The 25,467-nt window shown below is 39.8% G+C and overlaps 1 protein-coding gene across 4 annotated transcripts in view; it reads right to left on the reverse strand.

The window, feature by feature from the left end:
• Positions 1-25,467, reverse strand: part of LOC143027738 (pyruvate dehydrogenase phosphatase regulatory subunit, mitochondrial) — a 59,547-nt gene that overhangs the window by 24,924 nt on the left and 9,156 nt on the right. For all 4 annotated transcript variants that reach the window (XR_012966635.1, XM_076189241.1, XM_076189240.1 and 1 more), the window contains exons 2-8: positions 23,093-23,250; positions 22,126-22,282; positions 21,754-21,966; positions 21,148-21,311; positions 19,967-20,200; positions 17,697-17,807; positions 17,421-17,590 (exon numbers count right to left, since the gene is read on the reverse strand). Coding sequence is in view for 3 of the 4 variants with exons in the window: in XM_076189241.1 (XP_076045356.1) it covers positions 17,421-17,590; positions 17,697-17,807; positions 19,967-20,200; positions 21,148-21,311; positions 21,754-21,966; positions 22,126-22,282; positions 23,093-23,250 (1,207 nt within the window). In the remaining variant the exon portion in view is untranslated. The remainder of the gene's footprint in view (positions 1-17,420; positions 17,591-17,696; positions 17,808-19,966; positions 20,201-21,147; positions 21,312-21,753; positions 21,967-22,125; positions 22,283-23,092; positions 23,251-25,467) is intronic.

The raw sequence follows: 25,467 nt of genomic DNA on the forward strand, positions 1-25,467 counted from the left end.
AATATCCTCAATACTCAACCATTATCCACTCATCCTTATCTCCTGCCTTCTCTCTCCCTTCTTCAACAGACATTCCCTGCTCAAAGCCCCTTCCACCCCATCCATCCATCTCATCCTTGGTCATCCCCTCAAGTTTGCTCCACCCACCTCTGCTTTCCACCTCTTTTTGCTAATTTTTCTTCACTCATTCTTTCCATGTGTCCAAACCACCCTAAAACCGTTCATCAGCCCTATCTGCCAGCTCCCTTTCCACTCCCTCTCTCCTTCTCACCTCCTTATTTCTCACTCTATCCAACCTTGTAACCCCTACCATACTTCTCAGACATTTCATCTCAAACATATCTAAACTTTTCCTTTCTGCCTCTCTTGAATTCAAAGTCTCTGCCTCATACAGTATTGCAGGCAAGATTACCCCTTCATATAATCTTTTTTTTATCAATTCCCAGATGCCTATTTCTCATGACACTTTTCAATCCAAGACACTTACTTCTCTCAAACTACAGTTCACCTCTATCACCACTCCTCCATTTCCTGCCACATGTGACCCCAATACTTAAAACTGTCCACTTCTTCCAGCCTCTCTCCTTTAAGACTTACTTCCAACTCACTATCATCCACTCCCCCTTGTACATATCATCTTACTTTTCCCCATATTTACTTTCAACTTTCTCCTATTGTATACCTTCCCAAACTCATCACCAGTTGCCTTAATCCCTCCTCTGACCCTGCCACTCACTCAGTGTTGCAGCAAATAACAACTGGCTCACCTCCCACTTCTCTCCACTCTCTCTAACCATCTCCAGTTCCCTGTCCATCACTATGAACAGGCTTGATTGTGTTTTCTGTGTTTTTTCAACTGCAACTGGTGAAAAAGAATGAGAAAGTGCCTATCTCTCTCTCTCTTCCTTTAAGACAGAGAAAGTATGTGTATGTGTATTTACCTAGTTGCATTATATGGGAAGGGGAGCTATGCTCGTGGTGACCCCTCTTTGTATCTCGCAACATCTAGTTTGTTCTTAAATTTATGTACTGTATAGTGTTTGCATACACTATTGTTTCACCCAATTTGTTCCAGACATCCACCACTCTGTGTGGAAAACTGTTTTTTTCAAATCTCTTCTATAACTGTCCTTTTTGAGTTTCTTTTCATGTCCCTATTGTGTGATTCACCATGGTCTTTGGATCACATGTTGGACTCATGATTGACAGCTATTTCCCTCCCAGAAGAGAGCTCAGAGCTCATATATGACTGATCTATGGGTAATGCTGTGACCTTACACACACACACACACCCAACTTTCCGCCCACAAGAGTTGGAGTAACAACTCATAGGGCAGGGATATGGAAATTATTTCAGCCCTGGGCGGGATTCAAACCCAGACCTCCGTAGTGGCAGCTGGGAACTCTACCAACTGTGTATTTACCTAGTTGTATTTTATGGGAAGAGAGCTATGCTCCTAGTGACCCACTTTTGTATCTTTCAGCATCCTGTTTGATATTAAATTCTTGTATAATTTTTGCACTTACTGTTTCTTCATTCAGTTTGTTCCAGATATCTATCACTTGGTGTGGGTAGCTATTCTTTTTCAGATCTCTTCTGTAACTATCCTTTTTAAGTTTCTTTTCATGTCCTCTGGTTTTTCTCCTATCCCACTTTAATAAGTCATCTCTATCAAGGACTTCCATCCCTTTTATAATTCTGTATGTGGTTGGCAGGTCTCCTTTTCCTCTTTTTTGTTCCAGGGTTGGTGGTTTGAGTTTGTCCAATCTTTGTCCGTATGTCAAATTGGAGAGCGTTGGTGAAATCTTTGTCGTTGGTCTTTGAATTCTTTCTAATTTCTTATGTTCTTTTTAGTACTAGGTGTTCATAGCATTACTGCATACTCCAATTTTGGTCTTATCAATGTAACTAATATTTTCTTTACCATTTCTTCATCCATGTAGTCAAAGGCCACTTTCACTGATCTTGATAAATTGAAGGTTTCTCTGACTAATTTGTTGATATGTTTGTCTGGTGTCATGTCATTTGTGATAGTTTCTCCTAGGTCTCTTTCTGAATTGATTTTCTTAATTTTCTTTGTACCAATTTTGTATTGTCCCGATATTCTGTTTTTGCTTTTTCCAAATTCTATTATACTACACTTCTTGATGTTGAAATTCACTTCACTTTCCTGACTCCATTTCCAGATTTTGTCTAGGTCTTCTTGTAATGATTTGCAATCTTTCTCTGTTCTTACTCTCTTTGGTAGTTTTGCATCGTCTGCAAAGAAGTTCATATAACATTCCACACCTTCATCCATGTCATTTATATATATATGGCAAACATTATCAGAGCCAATACAGAGCCTTGTGGGACTCCACTTATCATTTCTTCCCAATTTGAGTTCTTGTCTCTGAGTACCACCCTCATTTTTCTCCCATTCAAGAAAGCTTTCATCCATTCCAATAACTTTCCTTATATTCCACCTATTGTTTCAATTTTTCTTAGTAGCTTTTTGTGTAGTACTTTGTTGAATGCCTTTTGTAAATCTACAAAGGCACAATCTGCCCATCCATCCCTTTCTTGAATTATTTCTATTAATCTTGAGTAATAACATATTAAGTTTGTGGCACGTGATCCTCCATCTCTAAATCCAAATTGTTTTGGATTTAGTGTTTTGTTATCCTTCAAGTGTTTAATCCATTTACTTTTGATAACTTTTTTGCATATTTTTGCTACAGTACTTGTAAGGGAGACTGGTCTATAGTTGGTTGGGTTTTCTTTGTCTCCTCCTCTGTATATTGGTATAATATTTGCATTTTTCCAATCTTGTGGTACTTTTCCTTCTTTGAGTGAGAAATCAATTATCTTGTGTATTTTGTCCATTAGTTCATCTATACATTCTTTCAATATCCAATTTGCAATTCCATCTGGCCCATGTGACTTTCTGACATCAAGGTTTTTTATTTGTTCTCTTACTTCTTTCTGTGTCAGTGTTATTTCTTTCATTGCGGGGGATCTTTCTCACTATCCTTCCTCCCAATTTTGTGAGTTTTCAATTGCACATACAGATTTAAAATGCTTGATCATAATTTCAGCCATTTCTACATCATCTATATATTCTTTATTTCCTTCATGCAGTTTCACTATTTCGTGTTTGTCTTTTAGTTTGTCATCTATATATTTGTATAACAGTTTAAGTTGGCCCTTGCATTTTTCTTGTCTTTTCCATAGTTTCTTTTTTCTTCCCTGTGTATTTTTACATATTCGTTTCTTAGTTTGATGTCTGTTTGCCATTTTTTTTCCATCTTTTCTAGGTTTTATTTCTTCTATCTTTAGCTTCACTACACTTTTTGTTATACCAACACTTCATGTATACCCTCTTTGATACATATTTATCTGTTCCCTCCTTGTATTTTTCTTTTAATAGGTTCCACTTCTCTTCCATCTTTGTATAAGGGACCATACTATTAACACATATTCCTGTCTAGGACACATCAGGGTTTTGATGATTTTTTTTTCATTATCTCTTCATCCATATAATTATATGCCACTGTTCACACAAGCTGTTTTCCCTGCCAGACTGCTTCTCTTATCATTCTCTCTTTTTCTTTCTCCCACTATGACTCAACCTGTTGATGTAGCAATATGAGGCAGGAATTGGCTTCATTTGGGTGTAAGTGCAACACACACACACTGAATTAAGAAAGACCACACGTCGAAAGGATGTGAAGAAATGTTTTCCCATATAGATGTATAAATATGTATTTACCTAGTTGTATTCTACAGGAAGGGGAGCTATGATCATGGTGTCCTGTATTTGTATCTCACAACATCTAGTTTGTTCTTAAAGTCATGTATGGTGTTTGCACACACTATTGTTTCGTCAAATTTGTTCCAGATATCCACCACTGTGTGGAAAGCTTTTTTTTTTCAGATCTCTTCTATAACTGTCCTTTTTGAGTTTCTTTTCATGTTCCCTTGTTTTTCTTCTATCCCAATTTAATAAGTCTTCTCTATCAAGGACTTCCATGCCTTTCATAATTCTATAAATGGCCAATAGATCACCTCTTTCTCTTCTTTGTTCCAGGGTTGGTAGCTCCAGTTTGGACAATCTTTGCTCATATGTCAGTTTTGAAAGTGTGGAATAGCTTAGAAGGTGATATTGCCCTAGCTCAAACAATACATGAGTTCAACTCTAAATATGATAATTGGAAATCAATTATATAGATTAAGTTTGAATCATACATTGATTTGAGTCTAGGTACATTAGAAAATTAGAGAATAGGAGATAAGACCCAATGTTGCTCCTTTCCTGTATACTACAATTAGGTAAATACACACTCAATTGCACTGACCCTGCAATATAAATTTATATGAAGGTGCAGTTACCCACCAACAGCAACCACACCAACAAGCAGTGTTGACCCACATTACTGACCTGTCAATACCTGTCAGTTGAAATCCCCAGGGGAATTAGATTAATAGTCTAATTTCTTGGTTCCTACAACACAATGCAACAAAATTGCACCAATGTATGATCAAACCTGACCCACACAGTGAATGCTACAAGGGAAAGTTTGCTATCAAATACAATGCCCTGCATACTACACACTTATGTCTAGCTCTAAGATTAACAAACTGTATACTGTCAGTGTATCTATGTATTGCTGATAAACTGTTTATTATTATTATCATACACTCATTTGGAAAAGGAGAGAGACCACACACACACACAAACACACCACTTCTCTGTGTGCTGTTGGAGTGAACGGAAGGCTAGTGAATGAACTCAAAGCCAGCAATTTTTTTTCGCTAGAATCCCAGAAACACCTATGTGTCCAAACTATCCCAATACTCTTTCATCCACCCTATCTCCCAACTCCCTTACCACCCCTGTTCTCCTCCTCACCTCCTCATTTCTTACTCTATCTAGCCTAGTAACACCCATCATACTTCTCAGACACATCATCTCAAACACATTCAAACTCCTTCTTTCTTCTCTTATGTTCCATGTTTCTGCCCCATGCAGTGCTGTTGGCACAATCACTCCTTCATACAGTCTCCTCTTAGCCTCCATTCCCAAATGTCTATTCCTCATTACACTTTTAAATCCACCAAAGCATTTACTCGCTTCTCTCAATCTACATTCTACCTCTACCTCCACTCCACCCTTTCCTGCCACATTCGCACCCAAGTATCTAAAACTATCCACTTCCTCCAGTCACTCTCCCTTAATGCTCACTTTCAGTCTGCTGCCACTTTCACCCCTTGTACATCTCATCACCTTACTTTTACCCACATTTATCTTCAACTTTCTTCTTTCACACACTCTCCCAAACTCTGTCACCAATTTCCTCAATCCCTCCTCTGATCCTGTTACAACCGCAGTGTTGTCCACAAACAACAGCTGGCTCACCTCCCACTTTTCTCCACTTTCTTTAAACATCTCCAATCCCTGACCCACCACCCTTGCATTTACCTCTCACACCACCCCATACATGTATAAGTTGAACAGCCAGGGCGACATAACACATCCCTGACGAAGTCCCACCTTTACCTTGAACCACTCACTCTCTCCATTTCTAATCCTGACACATGTTCTACTACTCTCGTAAAAACTCTTGACAGCTCCTAGAAGCTTTCCTCCTATCCCATATATCAGCAATACCTCCCACAGTGCCTTCCTGTCTACCCTGTCATAAGCCTTTTCCAGATCCATAGAAGCCCAAAACAATCCTTACCTTTTCCTATACCTTTCTCACATATCTGTCTTACCACAAAAATCTGATCTACGCAACCTCTAACTGTCCTAAATCCACAATGCTTCTCGCCAATTACTCCCTCTGTTCCTCTCCTAATCCTCTCAATCAAGATCCTCCCATAAGCTTTCCCAACTACACTTAACAAGCTAATCCCTCTGAAACTACTACACTCACACTTGTCCCCTTTCCTCTTGTAAAGTGGAACTATACAGACACCCCTCCAGTCCTCTGGCATTCTACCCTCTCTTCAGCAAACATTAACCGTCACCAGCCAGTCCACCATCACTGTACCTTTTTTTTTAGACATTCTGCATGGCATCCATCCAGATCAGGTGCCTTACCTGCTCTCATCATCTTAACAACTGCCTTCACTTCATCCTTCCTTATTTCTCCTCCATTTTCCTCACTCATCACAGTCATTTTCTTAGCACTTCCCACTGCAACTATCTTTCCCTCCCTATCCTCCCTCACATTTAGCAACTCCCTAAAATACTCTGCCCATCTTCCCCTGACTGCCTTCTCTTCCATTATCATCTCTCCATCTGCACCTTTTACCTTTTCTTCTCTACTTGATTTGCCTCCTCCCCCTCTCTTAATTTCTTTCCAAAACATTTTTTATTACTTTCAAAATTTTCTGTCGTACTCTTACCCCATTTCACATCTGCTCTTCTCTTTGCCTCCTTTACCTTGTGCTTTACTTCTCTTCTCTTTTCTTTGTACCTCTCATATGACTCCCTCGTCCTATTTTGTAACCAATCTGTGAAAGCTCGCTTCTTCTCTTCTACAACCTTCTTTGTTTCTTCATCCCACCATTTACTACCCTTCCTTCTATTTCCTCCTGTCCTTCTTGTTCCACACGCCATCTTTGCATACTTTGTGACTCCCTCCTTGAACCATTGCCATTCCTCCTCCACTCCTAGCAATATTACAGGTCATCCCTGCATCTCGCCCACTGCCCTGGATCAAAAGCAATGCAGTAAGACAGCACATCCACAGCAAGGCCAGTTCATTTAATGATAATATAATAATAATTCATGAATAATGAATTAACAAATAATGAAAAATGGTTGATAAAAGAGTATTGGGATGGTTTGGACACATGGAAAGAATAAATGAAGAAAGGTTAGTAAAATAGGTTTGGAAGGCAGAGGTGGAAGGTATGAACATGAGGGGGTGACCAAGGATGAGATGGATGGATGGGGTAAAAGAGGCATTGAAAAAGAGGGGGATGTCTGTTGAGGAAGGGAGAAGACAGAAAATAGAGGTGAGTGGAGGATGGTTGTATTTACCTTGTATTTTACGGGACGAGAGCTATGCTCGTAGTGACCCGTTTACGTATCTCTCCGCATTCAGTTTATTCTTAACCACTTCACTCCGGGCCAAAATCTCGCGGGCAGCATTAGCTGCCAGACGTACGATGTTGAGAAATAATACTCGCATCATAAAAAATAGTCACCACTTATATCGATCGTTCTTTCACCCGTGAATTTTGATAACCATAGAAAATGTGATGAAGCCAGTTTAGAGAGTATGTCAGTTACATAGGGACAACTACAATAAATATAATCAAGACGCTGATATGGCAGCCTCGCGTATCCACTTGCTCCCCATGCCGCCTACGTAGGCGGCACCGTATGGAAGGGGTTATAATCATGTATAGTTTTTGCATTCACTATTTCTCTGTTCAGTTTGTTCCAGACATCAAACACTCAATGTGGGAAGCTATTCTTTTTCAGGTCTCTTCTATAAGTGTCCTTCTTTAGTTTCTTTTCATATCCTCTTGTTTCTCTTATGTCCCACTTTAATAAGTCATCTCTATCGAGGATTTCCATCCCTTTCATAATTCTGTAAATGGTCAATAAATCACCTCTTTCTCTTCTCTATTCCAGTGTTGACAGATGTAATTTCTCCAATCTTTGTTCATATGTCAGATTTGTCAGTGTAGGTGTCATTTTTGTCGCTGCTCTTTGGATTCTTTCTAATTTTCTTATGTTCTTTGTGCTGGGTGCCCACAATGTTGCAGCATATTCTAGTTTAGGTCTTATCAGTGTAACTGCTATTTTCTTAACCATCTCTTCGTCTATGTAGTTGAAGGCCACTTTCACTGATCTTAGTAAGTTAAAAGTCTCTCCAAATAATTTGTTGACATGTTTGTCAGGTGTCAAGTTGCTTGAGATGATTACTCCCAGGTTCCTTTCTGAATTGACCTTTTTGACTTCTTTGTTTCCAATTTTGTATTGGCCTGATACTCAATTTTTGCTTTTTCCAAATTCTATTATGCTACATTTCTTAATGTTGAAGCTCGTCTCACATTTCTGACTCCATTCCCATATTTTGACTAGGTCTTCTTGTAGCGATCTGCAATCTTCTTCTGTTCTTACTCTCTTGAGTAATTTGACGTCAGAAAAGTAATTCATGTAACAATTTATTCTCTCATCCATATCATTTATATATATGGCAAACATTAAAGGAGCCAATACAGAGCCTTGTGGGACACCACTTTTCACATCTTCCCAGTTCAAATTTTTGTCTCTAAGTACCACTCATTTTTTTTCCAATTAAGAAGTCCTTCATCCATTCTAGCAGTTTACCCTGTATTTCACCTATTATTTCAATTTTTCTTATTAATTTTTTATGTGGTACCTTATCGAATGCCTTTTGCAAATCCAAGAAGGCACAATCTACCCAGCCATCTCTTTCTTGTATTATCTCAATTAATCTCGAGTAAAAGCAAATTAGGTTTGTGGTACACAATCTTCCACTTCTAAAGCCAAATTGTTTAGGGTTTATTATTTTATTTTCCTCCAAGTGTTTGGTCCATTTATTTCTGATGACTTTTTCACATATTTTTGCTACTGTGCTTGTAAGGGATACCAGTCTGAAATTTGTAGGGTCTTCCCTATTTCCTCCTTTGTATATTGGTACTATATTTGCATCTTTCCAATCTTGTGGTAGCTTTCCTTCTTTGAGTGAGAAGTCTATTATCTTGTATAGTTTGTCTGTCAGTTCGTCTATACACTCTTTCAGTATCCTATTTGCAATTCTGTCTGGTCCATGCGATTTCCTGACATCTAGGTTTTTTATTTGATCTCTTATTTCTTTTTGTTACCTTTATTTCTTCCATTCTGGGTGATCTCTCTTGTTTTCTATCTTCCCAAAATTGTGAGCTCTCAATTGTGTATGGATATGCTGTGATGCATGGGAAGGAGTGGGTTGGGGATAGAGGGGTGAGGGAGTATGTGTGAATGATATTTTGATGCAGCCCAAAGAGATATCTCCAAGTCTTCTCTTTTTCTGCATGAGGGAATGGAGAGGGAGAGTCACCAATTAAATGAAGCGGCCTTCCTGTGGATGTGCTGTGTCTTGCTGCATTGTTTCTGACCCAGGGTAGTGAGTGAGATGCAGGGATAACCTGTCATCCAAGAGGAGCCAAAAAAAAAGAGGAAGGGAGGGATGATAAGTGGGAGTGGAGTATGTGGGGATGAAATGGATGGGAGTGGATTTATACCTTTTACTTTGACTACCTCCCTTGTAAGGAGGAAAAAGCCCTTAGTATATATTATGTATTATCATTATTACTATTATCATTATCATATCATTATTGTTATGAAAAGCTAAGGCAATTGAAAGGAGAAAGCCTATGGATGTGATGCAAGCAAGATTGAGAAAAACAAAGGGCAGCAACCAAACTGGTCCCCAGCCTGGCAGATAAAACATATGAGGAAAGACTAAAGGTACTGGGTCTGCCAACTTTGAAAGATCAAAGAGAATGAGGTAACATGATTACAGTGTTCAGGTCACTAAAGGGAATAGATTGCAGATGGGAGGGCCTTAAGTGGTTATGGAAGTAAATTAAGAAAGACCGCATGTTGAAAGGATGTTAAGGAAATACAGTTTTCCATATATGTATAAATATGTGAAATAGCTTAGAAGGTGATATTACCCAAGCTCAAACAATACAGGAGTTCAAATCTAAGTATGATCATTGGAAATCAAAGATATAGATTAAGTTAGAGACAGGACCCAACAAGTGTTGTTCCTTTCCTGTATACAGCAATCCCTTGCTTTTTGCAGTTTTATTATTTGCATATTATTCTAGGAAAAAATATATATATATGAAAAAAAAAAAAAAAAGTAAGAAGTAATTCCACTGCTCGTACAGTATGGTGCCACCATCACCTCACACCACGCGTGTCTCTGAATGTTTGACGTCACTTCTGCCTCACTCCATGTGTGTGTTTTGGTCTGTTCAGAACCTGTGCTGACATCATCTGCTCACACACTCATGGCATGGCTCCTAGGCATAGTTCAGCCTCAGCAGAGACAAATATCAATAGAAAAGATGGCAAAGTGTCCAAGAAAGCCAGAAAAGTGTTGACATTAACAGAAAAAATAGTGATATTGGACAAACTCAGAAGTGGCATGAATTTCACAGCGTGTGGCTGTGCTTACAGTATCAACAAATCCAGATTGTGTTACATGAGGAAAAGTGAGAAAGATATTAGACAAGCAGTGGCTACATGAGCTCCAGTCTCGGCAAAAGTTTCTCAGCATGTGCACAATATTGCTATGATAAAAATGGAAAAGTCACTTAATGCCTGGCTTGAAGATCTGAACCACCTACATATTCCATTAAGAAATGTAGCATAATGTAATTTGGAAAAAGCAAAAATAGAATATCAGGTCAATATAAAATTGGAAACAAGGAAGTCAAAAAAGTTGATTCAGAAAGGGACCTGGGAGTGATCATCTCAAGTGACTTGACACCTGATAAACATGTCAATAAATTATTTGGAGAGACTTTTAACTTATCAAGATCAATGAAAGTGGCCTTCGACTACATGGATGAAGAAATGGTAAAGAAAATAGTGATTACACTAACAAGACCTAAACTAGAGCATGCTACAACATCATGGGTACCTAGCACAAAAAAGAACATAAGAAAATTAGAAAGAATCCAAAGAGCAGCAACAAAAATGGCACCTACACTATCAAATTTGACATAAGACCAAAGATTGGAGAAATTACATCTATCAACACTGGAACAGAGAAGAGAAAGAGGTGATTTGTTGACCATTTACAGAATTATGAAAGGGATGGAAATTCTTGATAGAGAAGACTTATTAAAATGGGACAGAAGAGAAACAAGAGGACACGAAAAGAAGCTAAAGAAGGACAGTTACAGAAGAGACCTGAAAAAAAATAGCTTCCCACATAGAGTGATTGCTGTCTGGAACAAACTAAACAGAGAAACAGTGAGTGCCAAAACTATACATGATTTTAAGAATAAACTCGATGTGGAGAATTACAAAAATGGGTCACTACGAGCATAGCTCGTGTCCCGTAAAATACAACTAGGTAAATAACACATCCCTGGTGAAGTTCCACCTTTACCTCAAACCACTCACTCTCTCCATTTCTTATTCTAACAAAGGCTCTACTACTTTCATAAAAACTCTTGAATGCTTTTAACAGCTTTCCTCCTATCCCATATATCTGCACTACCTCCCACAGTGCCTTCCTATCTACCCTGTCATACTTTCAATATTTTCTGTCATAGTCTAACCCATTTCATATCTGCTCTCCTCTTTGCCTCCTTTATCTTATGCTTTACTTCTCTTTTCTTTTCTTTGTACCCCTCATATGATTCTCTTGTCCTATTTTGCAACCAATCTGTGAATGCTCATTTCTTCTCTTCTACAACCTTCTTTGCTTCATCATCCCACCACTCACTACCCTTCCTTCTATTTCCTTCCACTCTCCTTGTTCCACACACCATCTTTGGACACCTTGTGACTCCCTCCTCAAAACATCCTCATTCCTCCTCCACTCCTTGTTCTACTCCATCTTTCACTCCCTCCCACTCTTCTCTCAGGTTCCTTTTGTATTCTTTCTCCTGCTCTTTCTCATTTAAGCAGTTTACTAAAAGAACCTCCCTACCTTCTGTCCTTTTCATTTTTTCCATCTATTCTCCACTCTCAACTTACCTTCCACCAAAAAAATTATATGATATTATCCCACTCTCCCTTTAGAACATGTACATCCAAACCCATCCTACTCTTCTCCTGGTTACCACTATTTAGCCCATTAAAGCCCTATCTACCACCCTTCCATCCACCACACTCTCCCATGTGTACTTATGCTTGAATTTCTTCCTAAACACTCTGTTTGCTATCATCAACTCTCTAGACCCATATCCACCATCAACAATAATATATATACATATACCAAAGGCTTTTTCCCCTTACATGGGGGGTAGCCAAAAAGAAAAAGGCATAGAAACCACTCCTACCAATTCCATTCCCTACATATTCCACTCCCCTCCCTCCCTCTTATCTTGGCACCTCCTGGATGATGGGTCATCCCTGCATCCTGTCCACTGCCCTGGGTCAGAAGCAGTGTCACAAGACACAGCACATCCACAGCAACTATAATATAATATAATGATAATAATACATACATAATATATGATAATAATACATACATACATATACCAATGGCTTTTTCCCCCTCACAAGGGATGAAGACAAAGTCAAAGGAATAAATCCACTCTCACCCATTTCATCCCCATATACTCCACTCCCACACTTGTCCCTTTTTCCTTTGTAAAGCAGATCTATACAGGCACTCCTTCATTCCTCTAACACTCTACCCACTTTTAGCCAAATATTAAGCAACTTTACCAGCCAGTCTACCATCACTGTACCTCTCTTTTTTAAACACTCCTCATGCCACCCATCTAACCCAGGTGCTTCACCTGCTCTCATCATTTTAATAGCTGCTATTACCTCATCTTTCCTTATTTCTCCTCCATTTTCCTCATTCATTTCTTTCATTTTCTTAGTGCTTCCCACTGCAACTACCTTTCCCTCCCTATCCTCCTTCACATTTAGCAACTCCCTAAAATACTCTGCCCATCTTCCTCTTACTGCCCTCTCTTCCATTACCATCTCTTCATCTGCACCTTTTACCTTTTCTTCTCTACTTGATTCACCTCCTCTTCTTCTTTTAATTTCCTCCCAAAACATCTTTTTATTACCTTCAAAATTTTCTACAATAATCTTATCCCATTTGACATCTCTCCTCTCTACCTCCTTTAGCTTATGCTTTATTGCTCTTCTCTTTTCTTTGTACCTCTCACATGACTTCCTCGTCCTATTTTGTAACCAATCTGTAAAAGCTCGCTTCTTCTCTTCTACAACCTTCTTTATTTCCTCATCCCACTATTCACTACCCTTCATTCTTGTTCCACACACCACCTTTGCACACCTTATGACTCCTTTCTTGAAACATCCTCATTCCTCCTCCACTCTTAGTTCTACTCTATCCTTCACTCCCTCCCACTCTTCTCTCAGCTTCTTTTTGTACTCCTCCTTATCTTTCTCATTTAAGCACCTCCCTACTTTCTGTCCTTTTCCTTTTTCTCCATCTATTCTCCACTCTCAACTTACCTTCCACCTAAAAATTATCTGATATTCTCCCACTCTCTCCCTTTAGAACATGTACATCCAAAACTCTTCCTCCTCTTCCCCTGGTTACCACTATATAGTCCATTAAAGCCCTATCTACAACCCTTCCATCCACCACCCTCTCCCATGTATACTTATGCTTGACTTTCTTCCTAAACATTGTATTTGCTATCATCAACTCTCTAGACACATCTCCATCAACTCTCCACTACAATTTTTTCCTGGAACTCCACATTTCCCAACCACTCCATCTATTGGTTCATTTCCTACCCTAGCATTGAGATCTCCCAATACCACTACATTGACATTTCTCCCTAAACCCTCTATGCACTCATTTAAATCTATCCAAAAAGCCTCTTTTCCCTCTATGCTCTTCTCACTACTAGGCCCATATGCACTTACAAAAATGCTTATCTTCCTTCCCAGTTTTACCTTGATCCACATTAACCTTGAAGAAACCTCCTTACACTCCACCACACATTTACCTATCTCTTCCCTTACTTGTATAGCCACCCCTACTCTCCCTCATCCTCTCTTCACTCCTGACACCCTCCTAACTACACTCCCAAATTCAAACTTACCCCTCCCTTTCAACTTAGTTTCACTCAGTGCTAACATATCTATCTTTCTTCTCACAAACATCGTGCCTATCTCTTCCCTTTTACTCTCATCTGTACCACATCCATGCACATTAAAAGACCCAAACCTTAGGGTTCTAGTTTGAAAACTCCTCCCAAACTCTCTTATGCTTTTGCATTTTTTTTTGTGATGTCCCTTTTGGGACTACAGAGTAGGATGACTAATCATATCCCCATCCCATTTTTGTCACTTTTTATGACTTAGAGTGGGAACACCCTGTGGCAGTATTCTTCTCCCCAACCACAAGGTTTGGCAAAAAGGAAATAAATATTCAGAGTGGTACATGACAGCATAAAGAGTGGGGGGACAGCATAACAGAGGGATAGTCATAGTATAATAAAGTAGCATAATTTCTCTATGAATAGGGATTTCCTCTATCACAGACAAAATGATCTGAGCAGCTTTTAACCCCATAATAACATGCAGCCAATAATAATAATAATACATACATATACCAAAGGTTTTTTCCCCCCTTACAAGGGAGGTAGCCAAAAAGAAAAGGTATAAAAACCATCATTCCCACCCATTCCATCCCTAATACACTCCACTCCCCTCCACCCTCTACCCTCCCTCTTATCTTGGCACCTCCTGGATGACGGGTCATCCCTGCATCTTGTCCACTGCCCTGGGTCAGAGGCAGTGTCGCAAGACACAGCACATCCACAGCAAGGCCACTTCATTAAATTGGCTACCACCCCCCCCCTCTGTCCCCTCATGCAGAAACAGAGAAGACAGGGAGAAATCCCTTCAGGCTGCATCAAATTTTTCTCACACATACTGCCTCACCCCCCATCCCCCCACCCATTCCACCTCATGCATCACATCATCCATATACAACCATTCTCCATTTACCCCTGTCTTCTGTCCTCTCCCATCCTTCCTCAACAAACATTCCACTCTTCCCCAAAGCCCCTTTCACCCCATCCATCCACCTCATCCTAGGTCGCCCCCTCATGTTCACTCCCTCCACATCTGCCCTCCATACCTCTTTTACTAGTCTTTCTTCACTCATTCTTTCCATGTGTCCAAACCATCCCAATACTCTTTCATTCACCCTATCTCCCAACTCCCTTACCACCCCTGTTCTCCTCCTCACCTCCTCATTTTTCACTCTATCCAGCCTAGTAACCCCCATCATGCTTCTCAGACACCTCATCTCAAACACATTCAAACTCCTCTCTTATGTTCCATGTTTCTGCCCCATACAGTGCTGTTGGTACAATCACTCCTTCATACAATCTCCTCCTAGAAGTTTTCCTCCTATCCCGTATATCAGCAATACCTCCCACAGTGCCTTCCTGTCTACCCTGTCATAAGCCTTTTCCAGATCCATAAAAGCCCAAAAACATCCTTACCTTTTCCTATAGCTTTCTCACATATCTGTCTTACCACAAAAATCTGATCTACACAACCTCTACCTGTCCACACTGTTCCTCTCCTAATCCTCTCAACCAAGAACCTCCCATAAGCCTTCCCAACTACAATACACTTAACAAGCTAATCCCTCTGAAACTACTACACTCACACTTGTCCCCTTTTCCCTTGTAAAGTGGAACTATACAGGCACTCCTCCAGTCCTCCGGCACTCTACCCTCTCTCCATCAAACATTAAATAAACTCACCAGCCAGTCCACCATCACTGTACTTCATTTTTTTAGACATTCTGCATGGCATCCATCCAGACCAGGTGCCTTACCTGCTCTCATCATCTTAACCACTTCAGTACGGGACTTAAATCTCGCGGGCAGCAGCCAATGCCAGCCGTATGACGTCACGTAATAATATTCTTATCATAAAATATAGTCGCCGCTTATATCGATCGTTCTCTCTTTCACCCGCGAATTTTGAAAACCACAGAGAATGGGATTCAGGGCGCATTTGGGAGAATGTAAAAACACAGGGGCGACTACAATAAATATAATCAAGACGCCGATATGGCAGCGTCGCGAATCCACTTGCTCCTCATGACGCCTACGTGTGCGGCACCGTATGGAAGGGGTTAACAACTGCCTTCACTTCATCCTTCCTTATTTCTCCTCCATTTTCCTCACTCATCACAGTCATTTTCTTAGCACTTCCCACTGCAACTATCTTTCCCTCCCTATCCTCCTTCACATTTCACAACTTCCTAAAATACTCTGCCCATCTTCCCCTTACTGCCTTCTCTTCCATTATCATCAGTCCATCTGCACCTTCTACCTTTTCTTCTTTACTTGATTTGCCTCCTCTTCCTCTCTTAATTTCTTTCCATAACATCTTTGTATTACTTTCAAAATTTTCTGTCATACTCTTAATAATAATCATCAACTCTGAGTTAGCAATACAGAGAGAGAGAGGTACGCACATATTGTGATTCATTATAGAATCAGTGTACATCGGGAATCCTTTTGCACACAAGATGTCATGCATCACTGAATCATTGCACAACTGGCAACCCAATGTTTGCATGTGAACATATGACTCATACTGAAGAGGTTAACAGCTTTCCCCCAATCCCACAAATACATAATATTTCCCACAGTGCCTTCCTCTATACCCTATCATAAACCTTCAACAAAACCATACAAAAAAATCCTTACCGTCTTCTAAAGCCTTTTCACAAATCTGCCTTACCACCAAAATTTGATTCACATATCCTCTACCTTTCCTTAACCTACATTGCTCCTGAACAATTATTCCCTCTGCTCCTCTCCTAATCCTCTCACGTAAAACCCTCTCATATACCTTTCCAACTACATGAACAAACTGATCCCTCTAAAGCTACTACAATCACATTTGTCCCCTTTTTCTTTGTAAAGTAGAGCTATACAGGCACTCCTCCAATCCTATGAATGTTTTCTTTGTCTAATCTGTAAATTAAGTAGATTGGGAAGGGGGTTAAATGAGCTTTGGCTGTTGGGCCCTCCTATAGAAATTATGTATCTCACTGCAGTCTTCAACTCAAGCAGTGTGGTAGGGGACATAGATGACACTTGATCCACCAGGTGTTGAGATGGAGGGGTGTAAAATGGGTTTTAATGTACATAAACTGTGTGTGTGTTTTGAATTAGTCACCCAATTCATAAGGGGAAATAATCCTTTAAAAGAAAACTCAGGGCAATAATTGCATTACCACAGTGGCATAATCGGAACCATGTGTGCCTTGTGTCTTCCTAGGCATGGATTGCCCCACACTTCTCTCCAATTCCCAGCAGTAACTGTTACCTAACATCCCAAGCACATAGGGCAAAGATTATGTCAGCCATAGCTACTCATCTTCTTCAATACTTTCAGAGATAAAGCACCTAATGTATAATCAAACTGATTCATCAACTCTTTACTCCATACTCAAAATACAGTAGTTACTATGTCATTCAGTAATTACTTAATTCACATTAAATAAATATATCTGGATTATTAGTTTTGGGAAGAATAAGTACAACTTAATGTCACTGACAATGAGGTATTTTTGGAACAACCAGTAACCAAAGAGGTAACAGATAAACATAGGATAACTAAACAAAATTCTACATGAACAAACACAAACCAGATTACTCTGATAAAAAATATATATATTACTTTTCATACCTCTGGGGCCATTCCAATAATCCAATTTCCATCAGGAGAAAACCCTTCTGATGCATTTGAGAGGTTTTTCAAAACAGCTTCTCCCATAATAGGAATTCGATGCAGCATTTCTCTCAGTAAGACATGGAAATGATCCCAATCTTGGTGCAATTCTCTACCATAGCAATTTTCTTTGAGATAAAAGAACAACTCCAGTAATATACTGTCACCACAAAATATCTGTTATTTTAACAATTATCCCAGAATTACCCAAAATTAATTCAAGTAATTACTAACCTGGCAAATCCCCATGTTCAAATGATGGTTTCGCCACTTTTTCAAATCCTCCAGCAAGGAAACCGCCATCAAACTCACGGATATACACATTCCCATCAGGGTCATGTATGACTGCAGAATATTCAATTATTGTCAAAATCCATCTAAATTAGAAAAGAATGAAGAGAGAGAAAAAATGCCCTAGTATGGATGGTTGAATGGGTACATGACTGGTCTGACTTGGACACCCTTTGTTACAAAAGGGGAGAAAGCTTTTACTATATATGCATATATGTAATATCATTCAGAGGAAGGCAAATACTTCTTAAATGGTGACATACATATCAAAGTCTTTTCTCCCTGTCAATGAGGGTGGCTGAGTCAAAGCATAAACTAACCCTATACTCATTCCACATCCATCCAAAAATCCATTCATTGTCACTTCCCTCTTAGCTCTTTGTGGATGAAGGGTCAGCCCTGTTTCCTCCCAAACTGCTCAGGTCAGAGGAAATACAGCAAGACACAGCACCTCCACAGCAGAGACCAATGGACAAAGCTGGTTTACTTCCACTAAGTCATTACATGACCAAAAACACCCAAATACCTATATCACATACAAATACTCTTTCTCTTCCTCCGAAACCACCAAATACCAGCCTCTGGAAACATATTCATAATCACATCACTCACTGCTCCATTAACACACTTAAAGACAACACATTGCTGCATGCCAGACCCCCTGATATCCATCCCTCTGAATCCTCTCTCCCACGAAAAGACAGAGTCCACCTGGCCAGATTGCGATGCGGCCACCACCCAGCCCTTCCAAGCTACCATAAGAGACTGGATGACTGCATTGTGGACAAATGCCCAGGATGTAACACTTCACCCTATACTATTCAACACATCATGGAAGACTGGATTATACACAATCATGCAAGCAAACAACAAAACATACACTCCATAAAGGATTTGTGGGAAAGCCCCGTTTCAGCCGTGGCATTCCTTGGGGAGACGGAACTGCTCAGACAGACAGTCTATGGAACAACAACAACAACAAACTGCCACCCCCACCCCCATCATCTATTTGAGAAATATACTGAGCAGATAAGAAATCTCTTTGGGCCATAATTTTTTTTTTTCATCTATCTACAGATGAGAGGGAGGGTGGGAGGGGTGTGGAGTGTATTTAGGGATGAAATGGGTGGGAGTGTTTTTATGCCTTTCCCTTTTTGGCTACCTCCCTTGGAAGGGGGAAAAAGCCTTGGTATATGTATGTATGTATCTACAACCACACTCCATCCCCACCTATACTTTACCCTCTCCCTTCCTTGTCTGACAGATATTTCTCTTGCATCCAATGTCATTTTCATCCATGTACCTCAATCTTGGTCTCCTCAAGCACTACACCCTCATCCACTTCTGATTTCCATGCTTTATTTGCTAGTCTCTACTTACTCATTCCTTCCATTTGCCCAAACCATCCCAGCATTCTTTGATCAATCTTACCTAGCAGCTCTCTACCCGAGCTCTTGGCTTCACCTCCACATTTCTCAATCTATTCATCCTCATAACCCTCATCATACTTCTTAAATCACTTTATCTCAAACATGTTTAAGCTCTTCCTTTCTGCCTCCTTCAAATTCCAAATTTCCACTCCATACAGTGCCATGGTCACAATCACTCCTTTGCATAATCTTCTCTTTACATTCATCCTCGGCTACCTATTTCTCATGACACTTTTTCTTCCCCCCTCCGACATTTATTTGTTTCCCTTACTCTATAGTTCACCTCCACCTCTATTACCTGCTGCAGGTGGCCCCTTAGTTTTTAATTTCTTTAATATTTATATTACATATACCAAATGGGCTTTTTACCCTTATCCCTGGGAGTAGGAGAATAAAAGCATAAGCCGACCTTATTTCTACCCCATGCCCATTCATTATCTTTCCCATTTCAACCCTTGTGGATGAAGGATAATCTAGCAGAACAACTTCTTTCATTCCTATGGATCAAGTACAGTAATTAACAGAATTTCTGTATCTCTTATGATCCAGGCAGTGGGCGGAAGACAAGGATGACCCTTCACCCGCTAGGAGCTAAGATGAAATGGAAACAAATATATGATCGATAAGAGTAGGACAGGTGGGGGTGGGTGCATGACTTGGCTGGCTACCTCCTTTATAGGGGGGAAGAAGCCTTTGGCATATAGATAGATATGAGGCCTAGTCTATATGTGGGGAAAAACATTTAAAAAATATATATATATAACAAAATTTACAAGCTCTGACCTGGCATAGAATCGATTCCTTCCACTGGATGTGTATACAAGTAGTAATGCTCTGCTGGATGAATTGGCACCTTGACATGAGGTTCTACCATTTGGCCAATTTTCCGTGCCCAAAAACCACCAGCATTTACAAAGTAATCACATTCAATAATACCTTTGCTTGTTTCAACAGCAACTACTTTATGGTTTTGGACAATTGTGCGTTGTAATATGCAGTCTTCTGTGGCATGGCCTCCTGCAATAAAAGAAATATCAAAGTTTCAGTCAGTTAAAATTGACAAAAGAAATCTTGGGCCTAGTCCAAAGATGATGTGCACCACCACATGGAACAGAAAGTGTTGACAGAATTTGAAAATGGGTAGCATTGAGATGCTACATGGAGATATTGAGGAGGGGGTAAATAAGAGGAAGTGGGAATGGACAGGTAAGTTAGCATGAATGAAAGATGAGTGATGGAGCAAGCATGTTACTGAGTGGACACAACAAGATGGGAAGAGTGCAAGAGGAAGATCAGACAGAAGGTGGAGAAATAAGATAGAGAAATTTGTAGGAGTGACATGGCAGAAGTTAGCACAGTTGTGCGAGCCATGGAATGGTACGAAGGAGGCTTTTGTTCACCAGTGGACTCGAAATGGCTGATCGATTGTGGAGACGATTCTCTCTGATGTCCATCTTATAAGACCACCATTAGAAAGTAATATTTGTTGTTGGTTCCAGAGCAAGAAATAGATCGAGAAAAAGGAGGGTGATAGGGATGAATGAAGCCATAAGAGTTCATATGACAAACAATTGAAAGCATGTGTGCACCAGGGATAAACCGGAAGTAATGCTAACGAAGTGATGAAGTGGAATATTTGCATGATTAAAGCAGGAAGAAGTGAAAGGGATGGATCCTTTCCTTTCCCATGTCTACCTACCTTGCTTTGCAAATAACAGTTGTTTGAGGGAGGAGGGGGTAAGAGTGTCATTTCAAAATAAAGAATTGTTGAAGAAATAGAGCATAAAAGAGTGGCAAACAATAAAACAAAATGGAAGATAAAGTGCTACTATGAAGGACATAAAAATATAAACAGAAGAGCGAGTTTGGAAACCAAAGGAAGATAAACGATGAAGTAACTTCTGTTTCATTTTCTCCATGGAAAGAAAACAGAAATACAAAATTAAAACTTTCATTTTCAGTACCTTTTTGTATAGCCTCTTTCAAAAGAGCCAAACACAAGCTGAATGTATCACAAACTCCATCCTCTGGGAGCCAAAGTGCACCAAGAATATCTGAAGTCTCCATGATTTCACACTTGTCCTTGACCTCATCTTTTTTCAGCATATAGCACTCAGTGCCTCGAGCCCTATCAAAAGAATAAAGTCTTGTGTTATAAGATACTTTAGCTACTTGTGAAAAGCAACTACAAAATTATAATCAGCTAACATTTGTTGTCTCTCCCTCTGTTCCCTCCCATCATGTAAACTAAATAAAATAATTTGTTGCAACAGCAGAATTATGAAATTTAACCCCTTACAGGATTAATTCCTTTAACAGGACAATGTCTTCAAAGGATTTTACTCTAGCTAATGCCAAACAGTTCTATTCAACTCAAGATGTATCTCTATATTCAAGAAATTAACATCATATTGATGAATTCCTCTGCAATGGTGAAACCCTTTATGAATTCTATTCTAGTTAATCCAAAACAATTCTATTTAGTTTCAGGGGCACCAATATACAAATCGAATGAGCAGTGCTACAATATTTCTAATACCATGAACTTGTAAAGCTACTCATACACTTACTCTGCTATTGCCTTCAATTTTCTAAGATATGTGAGTCTATCCCTGGTTCGTGCAAGATTCAGGGAACCACATTGTTTCCAGCCCACATCATGACCTGCTGCTGTTAAGTGCTCCACAAGAGGTACGGAGCTCCTAATGATGTCCATGGCAACCTTGCTGATTTGCACTCCTCCAATCATACCAGAGGCCTGCCATGTTAAGCTGTCACCCAGGCTATAAAAAAAGTCTATGTGTTATGTATATGTATATGACCATGTACAATATTATGCAAAAATACCCAAAGACACCAAGAATATAATACATTCATTCAGTAATTAAGGGAAATAAAAATCTGTCTTCTTATCAGTAAAACAACAATATTTTCAATCTAACCTTCCTTGCTCAATAAGAACAGAGTCATCTCCCAGGCCCAACTCTGCCAAATGATACAAAAGAGCAATCCCTACTGTTCCTCCTCCGCAAATGACTACCTTGGCTTTCTTGGGAGGAGAAGAATCCAAAGAGATGAGGGACGATACTGGAATGCCACCTGGAGTCAAAAGCAAAACCCTTTTTAAAAATGCTTGCCATTTTCTCATACATACATATACCAAAGGCTTTTTCCCCCTTACATGGGGGGTAGCAAAAAAAAAAAAAAAAAAAGCATAGAAACTGCTTCCTCCCATTCCATCCCCTACATACTCCACTCCCCTCCACCCTCCTCCCTCTCTCTCATCTTGGCACCTCCTGGATGATGGGTCATCCCTGCATCCTATCCACTGCCCTGGGTCTGAAGCAGTGTCACAAGACACAGCACATCCACAGCAAGGTCACTTTTTTAATTTGGTGACCCCCTCTCTCCATCCCCTCATGGTAAAAACTGAGTGAATATTAGGTAGTCAACAGTGACTACAGGAAAGAAATAGCCTGGGTCAAAAGCAGTGTCACAAGACACAGCACATCCACAGCAAGGCTACTTCATTAAATTGGTGACCCCCTCTTTGTCCCCTCATGCAGAAAAAAAGAGGACAAGGAGAAATCCCTTCAGGCTGCGACAAATTATTTTTTTCACACATACTCCCCCACCCCTCATCCCCTACCCACTCCCTTTCATGCATCACAGCATCATCCATACACAACCATTCTCCATTCACCCCTATCTTCTGTCTTCTCCTATCCTTCCTCAACAGACATTCCCCTCTTTCCCAATGCCCCTTTTATGCCATCCATCCATCTCATCATTGGTTGCCCCCTCACGTTCATGAGAACATCCTTTTGGGATGATGCATCCTCCAGTCAGTTTATTCCATAATGCCTAAACTATATAAACTTAAAAATCATTTATAGACAAGTTTCTTACCAAGCTGTCTCTGAAACCCATTTGACAAGCCACTGCCATTCTGAAACCTTCTGCTGGTTCCTGCCACAGCTTGTCCATCATGACTACTTCGGACATTGATTTGTGAAGATGATGCTTGAGTTACCCTCTGTTGAAGTTCATTGGTATATCTTAACCATCTGCAAACAGAAATATAAAATATACTGTAATATTATTTAAATTCACCTACATACAGAAATACATATATATAAATAGAATTTGCAAAACCTTTTCCTGGCAACACATTTTACTGCCCAACCCCTTCAGTGAATTGAACACTACAGTCACCTCTTTCTTTTCAATCCTTCAGTGCTGGTAGGTCTAGTATTTTTAGCCTCTCCTCACATGGCTCATCTACCAAGTTGGCAACCAATTAAGTTGCTGCTCTTTGTGCCTTCTTGATCATACAGGTTTCACTCTGTTTAGGGACCATATCACTGATGCATACACCAGTCTTGGGTAGACCAGGTGATACAAGGTTTTTCATCATCACATCATCCAGATAGTGAAAAGTTGCCCATTCTGCAGCAATCCTTATATATTCCCCATAATCTTACTGATTTGTTTGTCCGGTGACTGGTTGCCTTTTATCAACATTTCCTGATCTTTCTCCTAGTTTACCTTTGCAATTTACTCACTTCCCAAGAAACAGTTCAATGATGGTCTTTTTGAACTATTGCTCATTTCCAATACATTACATTTTTTGGTATTGTCATCTACTTTTCATTCTTAACCAGGGCAGTAGACAAGATACAGGGATGACCTGTCATCCAGGAGGTGCCAAGATGGGAGGGAGGGTAGAGGGTGGAGGGGAGTGGAGTGTATTGGGGATGTAATGGGTGAGAATGGTTTTTTTGCCTTTGTTTTTTGGCTACCTTCCTTGTAAGGGGGAAAAAGTCTTTGGTACATGTATGTATGTAACTCCAGGGTTATATACTAAGTCTTTTTTCAACAGCAAACAGTCCTCAGCAACTTAACCTAACATAACCACTTCATAGGAGAAAAAAATCTTTCATATGCAAAAAAAAAAGAGAGAAGTGGAAAATACATTTCTGTGATACAAATATAGAATCTAGTCCTCTTCACTTTTCTCTTTTATGATCTTTGTGACTTCTGCAAACATGTTAGTATGTGTATAAAATAGTGCCTCCAGCCATATGCTTCCAATTGATGATGACTTTTAACTTGTACTGATATAATGACCCATAAATGAAGTGTGGTCCAATCTAAAATCATGAAGTGGTGAAAACTGTAATGTTCTCATTATATACTCTTGTTCTCATAATCTTTGGCTTGTAATCTGTTAATAAATTATGCCCAAGATATCATTTAAGAGATCTATAGATATAACTGATTCCTGTTTAAACACAAACAAGGAAAGTAACGCTGAAACTATTTCCGTCTGTCTAGAAGTGCTGCTTCACAGCCCCAGTGGTATGCCACTGCTGCCCACCCTAGTTTCTCTTTCTTACAGAGCCACTTGGTCTGGTATCGTGTTGGAGGTTCAACATTGGGCTGTATACCCTAGCACAAGGAGTTCATCTGGTATTGTTTTCACAAACCTGTCTAGTGCAGCTGTGACCCTCTCTACTGTGCACCCAGACATGCCTTTAATCTCCTCTGGGAGTGAATTGAAGATTTTTAAACCTTCATAAGGGAGACTGGCTGCTAGCATGGTTCTGATCTTCTCTGGGGTTATAGATGGCAAGCTGTGTCTCTTGCATTGGCGCCCCACATTAATTTACTCAAATTTTCCCACTCATATATTTAAAATAATGATTTAAAGTGGTGACTTAGTGAAAGTGAAGTGAAAGTTACGATTCTTAAAGAAAAATAAGAATGTGTTTTCCATGATCTCTAGCAAGAAGAAGCATAGAGCGAAACTGGTCAGAAATAAACTCAAAAAACTCGAAACTAGACCCATGACTTCTTTTTCCACCTTCATCAATGATTGAAATGTACAAGGCAAGGAAAAACTGTGAAGAAGCCCAAAGACTTCTCCACTGAGTCCATGCTGCAGGGACACCCACAGCTAACCTCACCATCTCAGGGGAGGGCATGGAAAGAGCCATTAGAGAGATCAAACCCAATGCTGCAGAGAGACCAGATGGAGTGCTAGTGATTCTCCTTAAAAAGTGCAGAAAAGCCTTGACACACCCACTCTACTTAATATGGAGATGCTTGGTGAATAAAGGGATGGTTCTGGAGGAATTAGAAAGTAACAGTGTACCCCATCTACATAGGTGGAAACAGGAACCTACTGAAAAAACTATAGGCCTGTTGCCCTCACCTTCCATTTAATAAAAATATTTGAAAAATGTGTTAGGGACAGGATCACCAAGTACAAGGAAGATCAT

The sequence above is a fragment of the Oratosquilla oratoria genome, chromosome 8 (genome assembly GCF_046742065.1).
Source record: "Oratosquilla oratoria isolate Oo_2021 chromosome 8, ASM4674206v1, whole genome shotgun sequence".
Classification (NCBI taxonomy): domain Eukaryota; kingdom Metazoa; phylum Arthropoda; class Malacostraca; order Stomatopoda; family Squillidae; genus Oratosquilla; species Oratosquilla oratoria.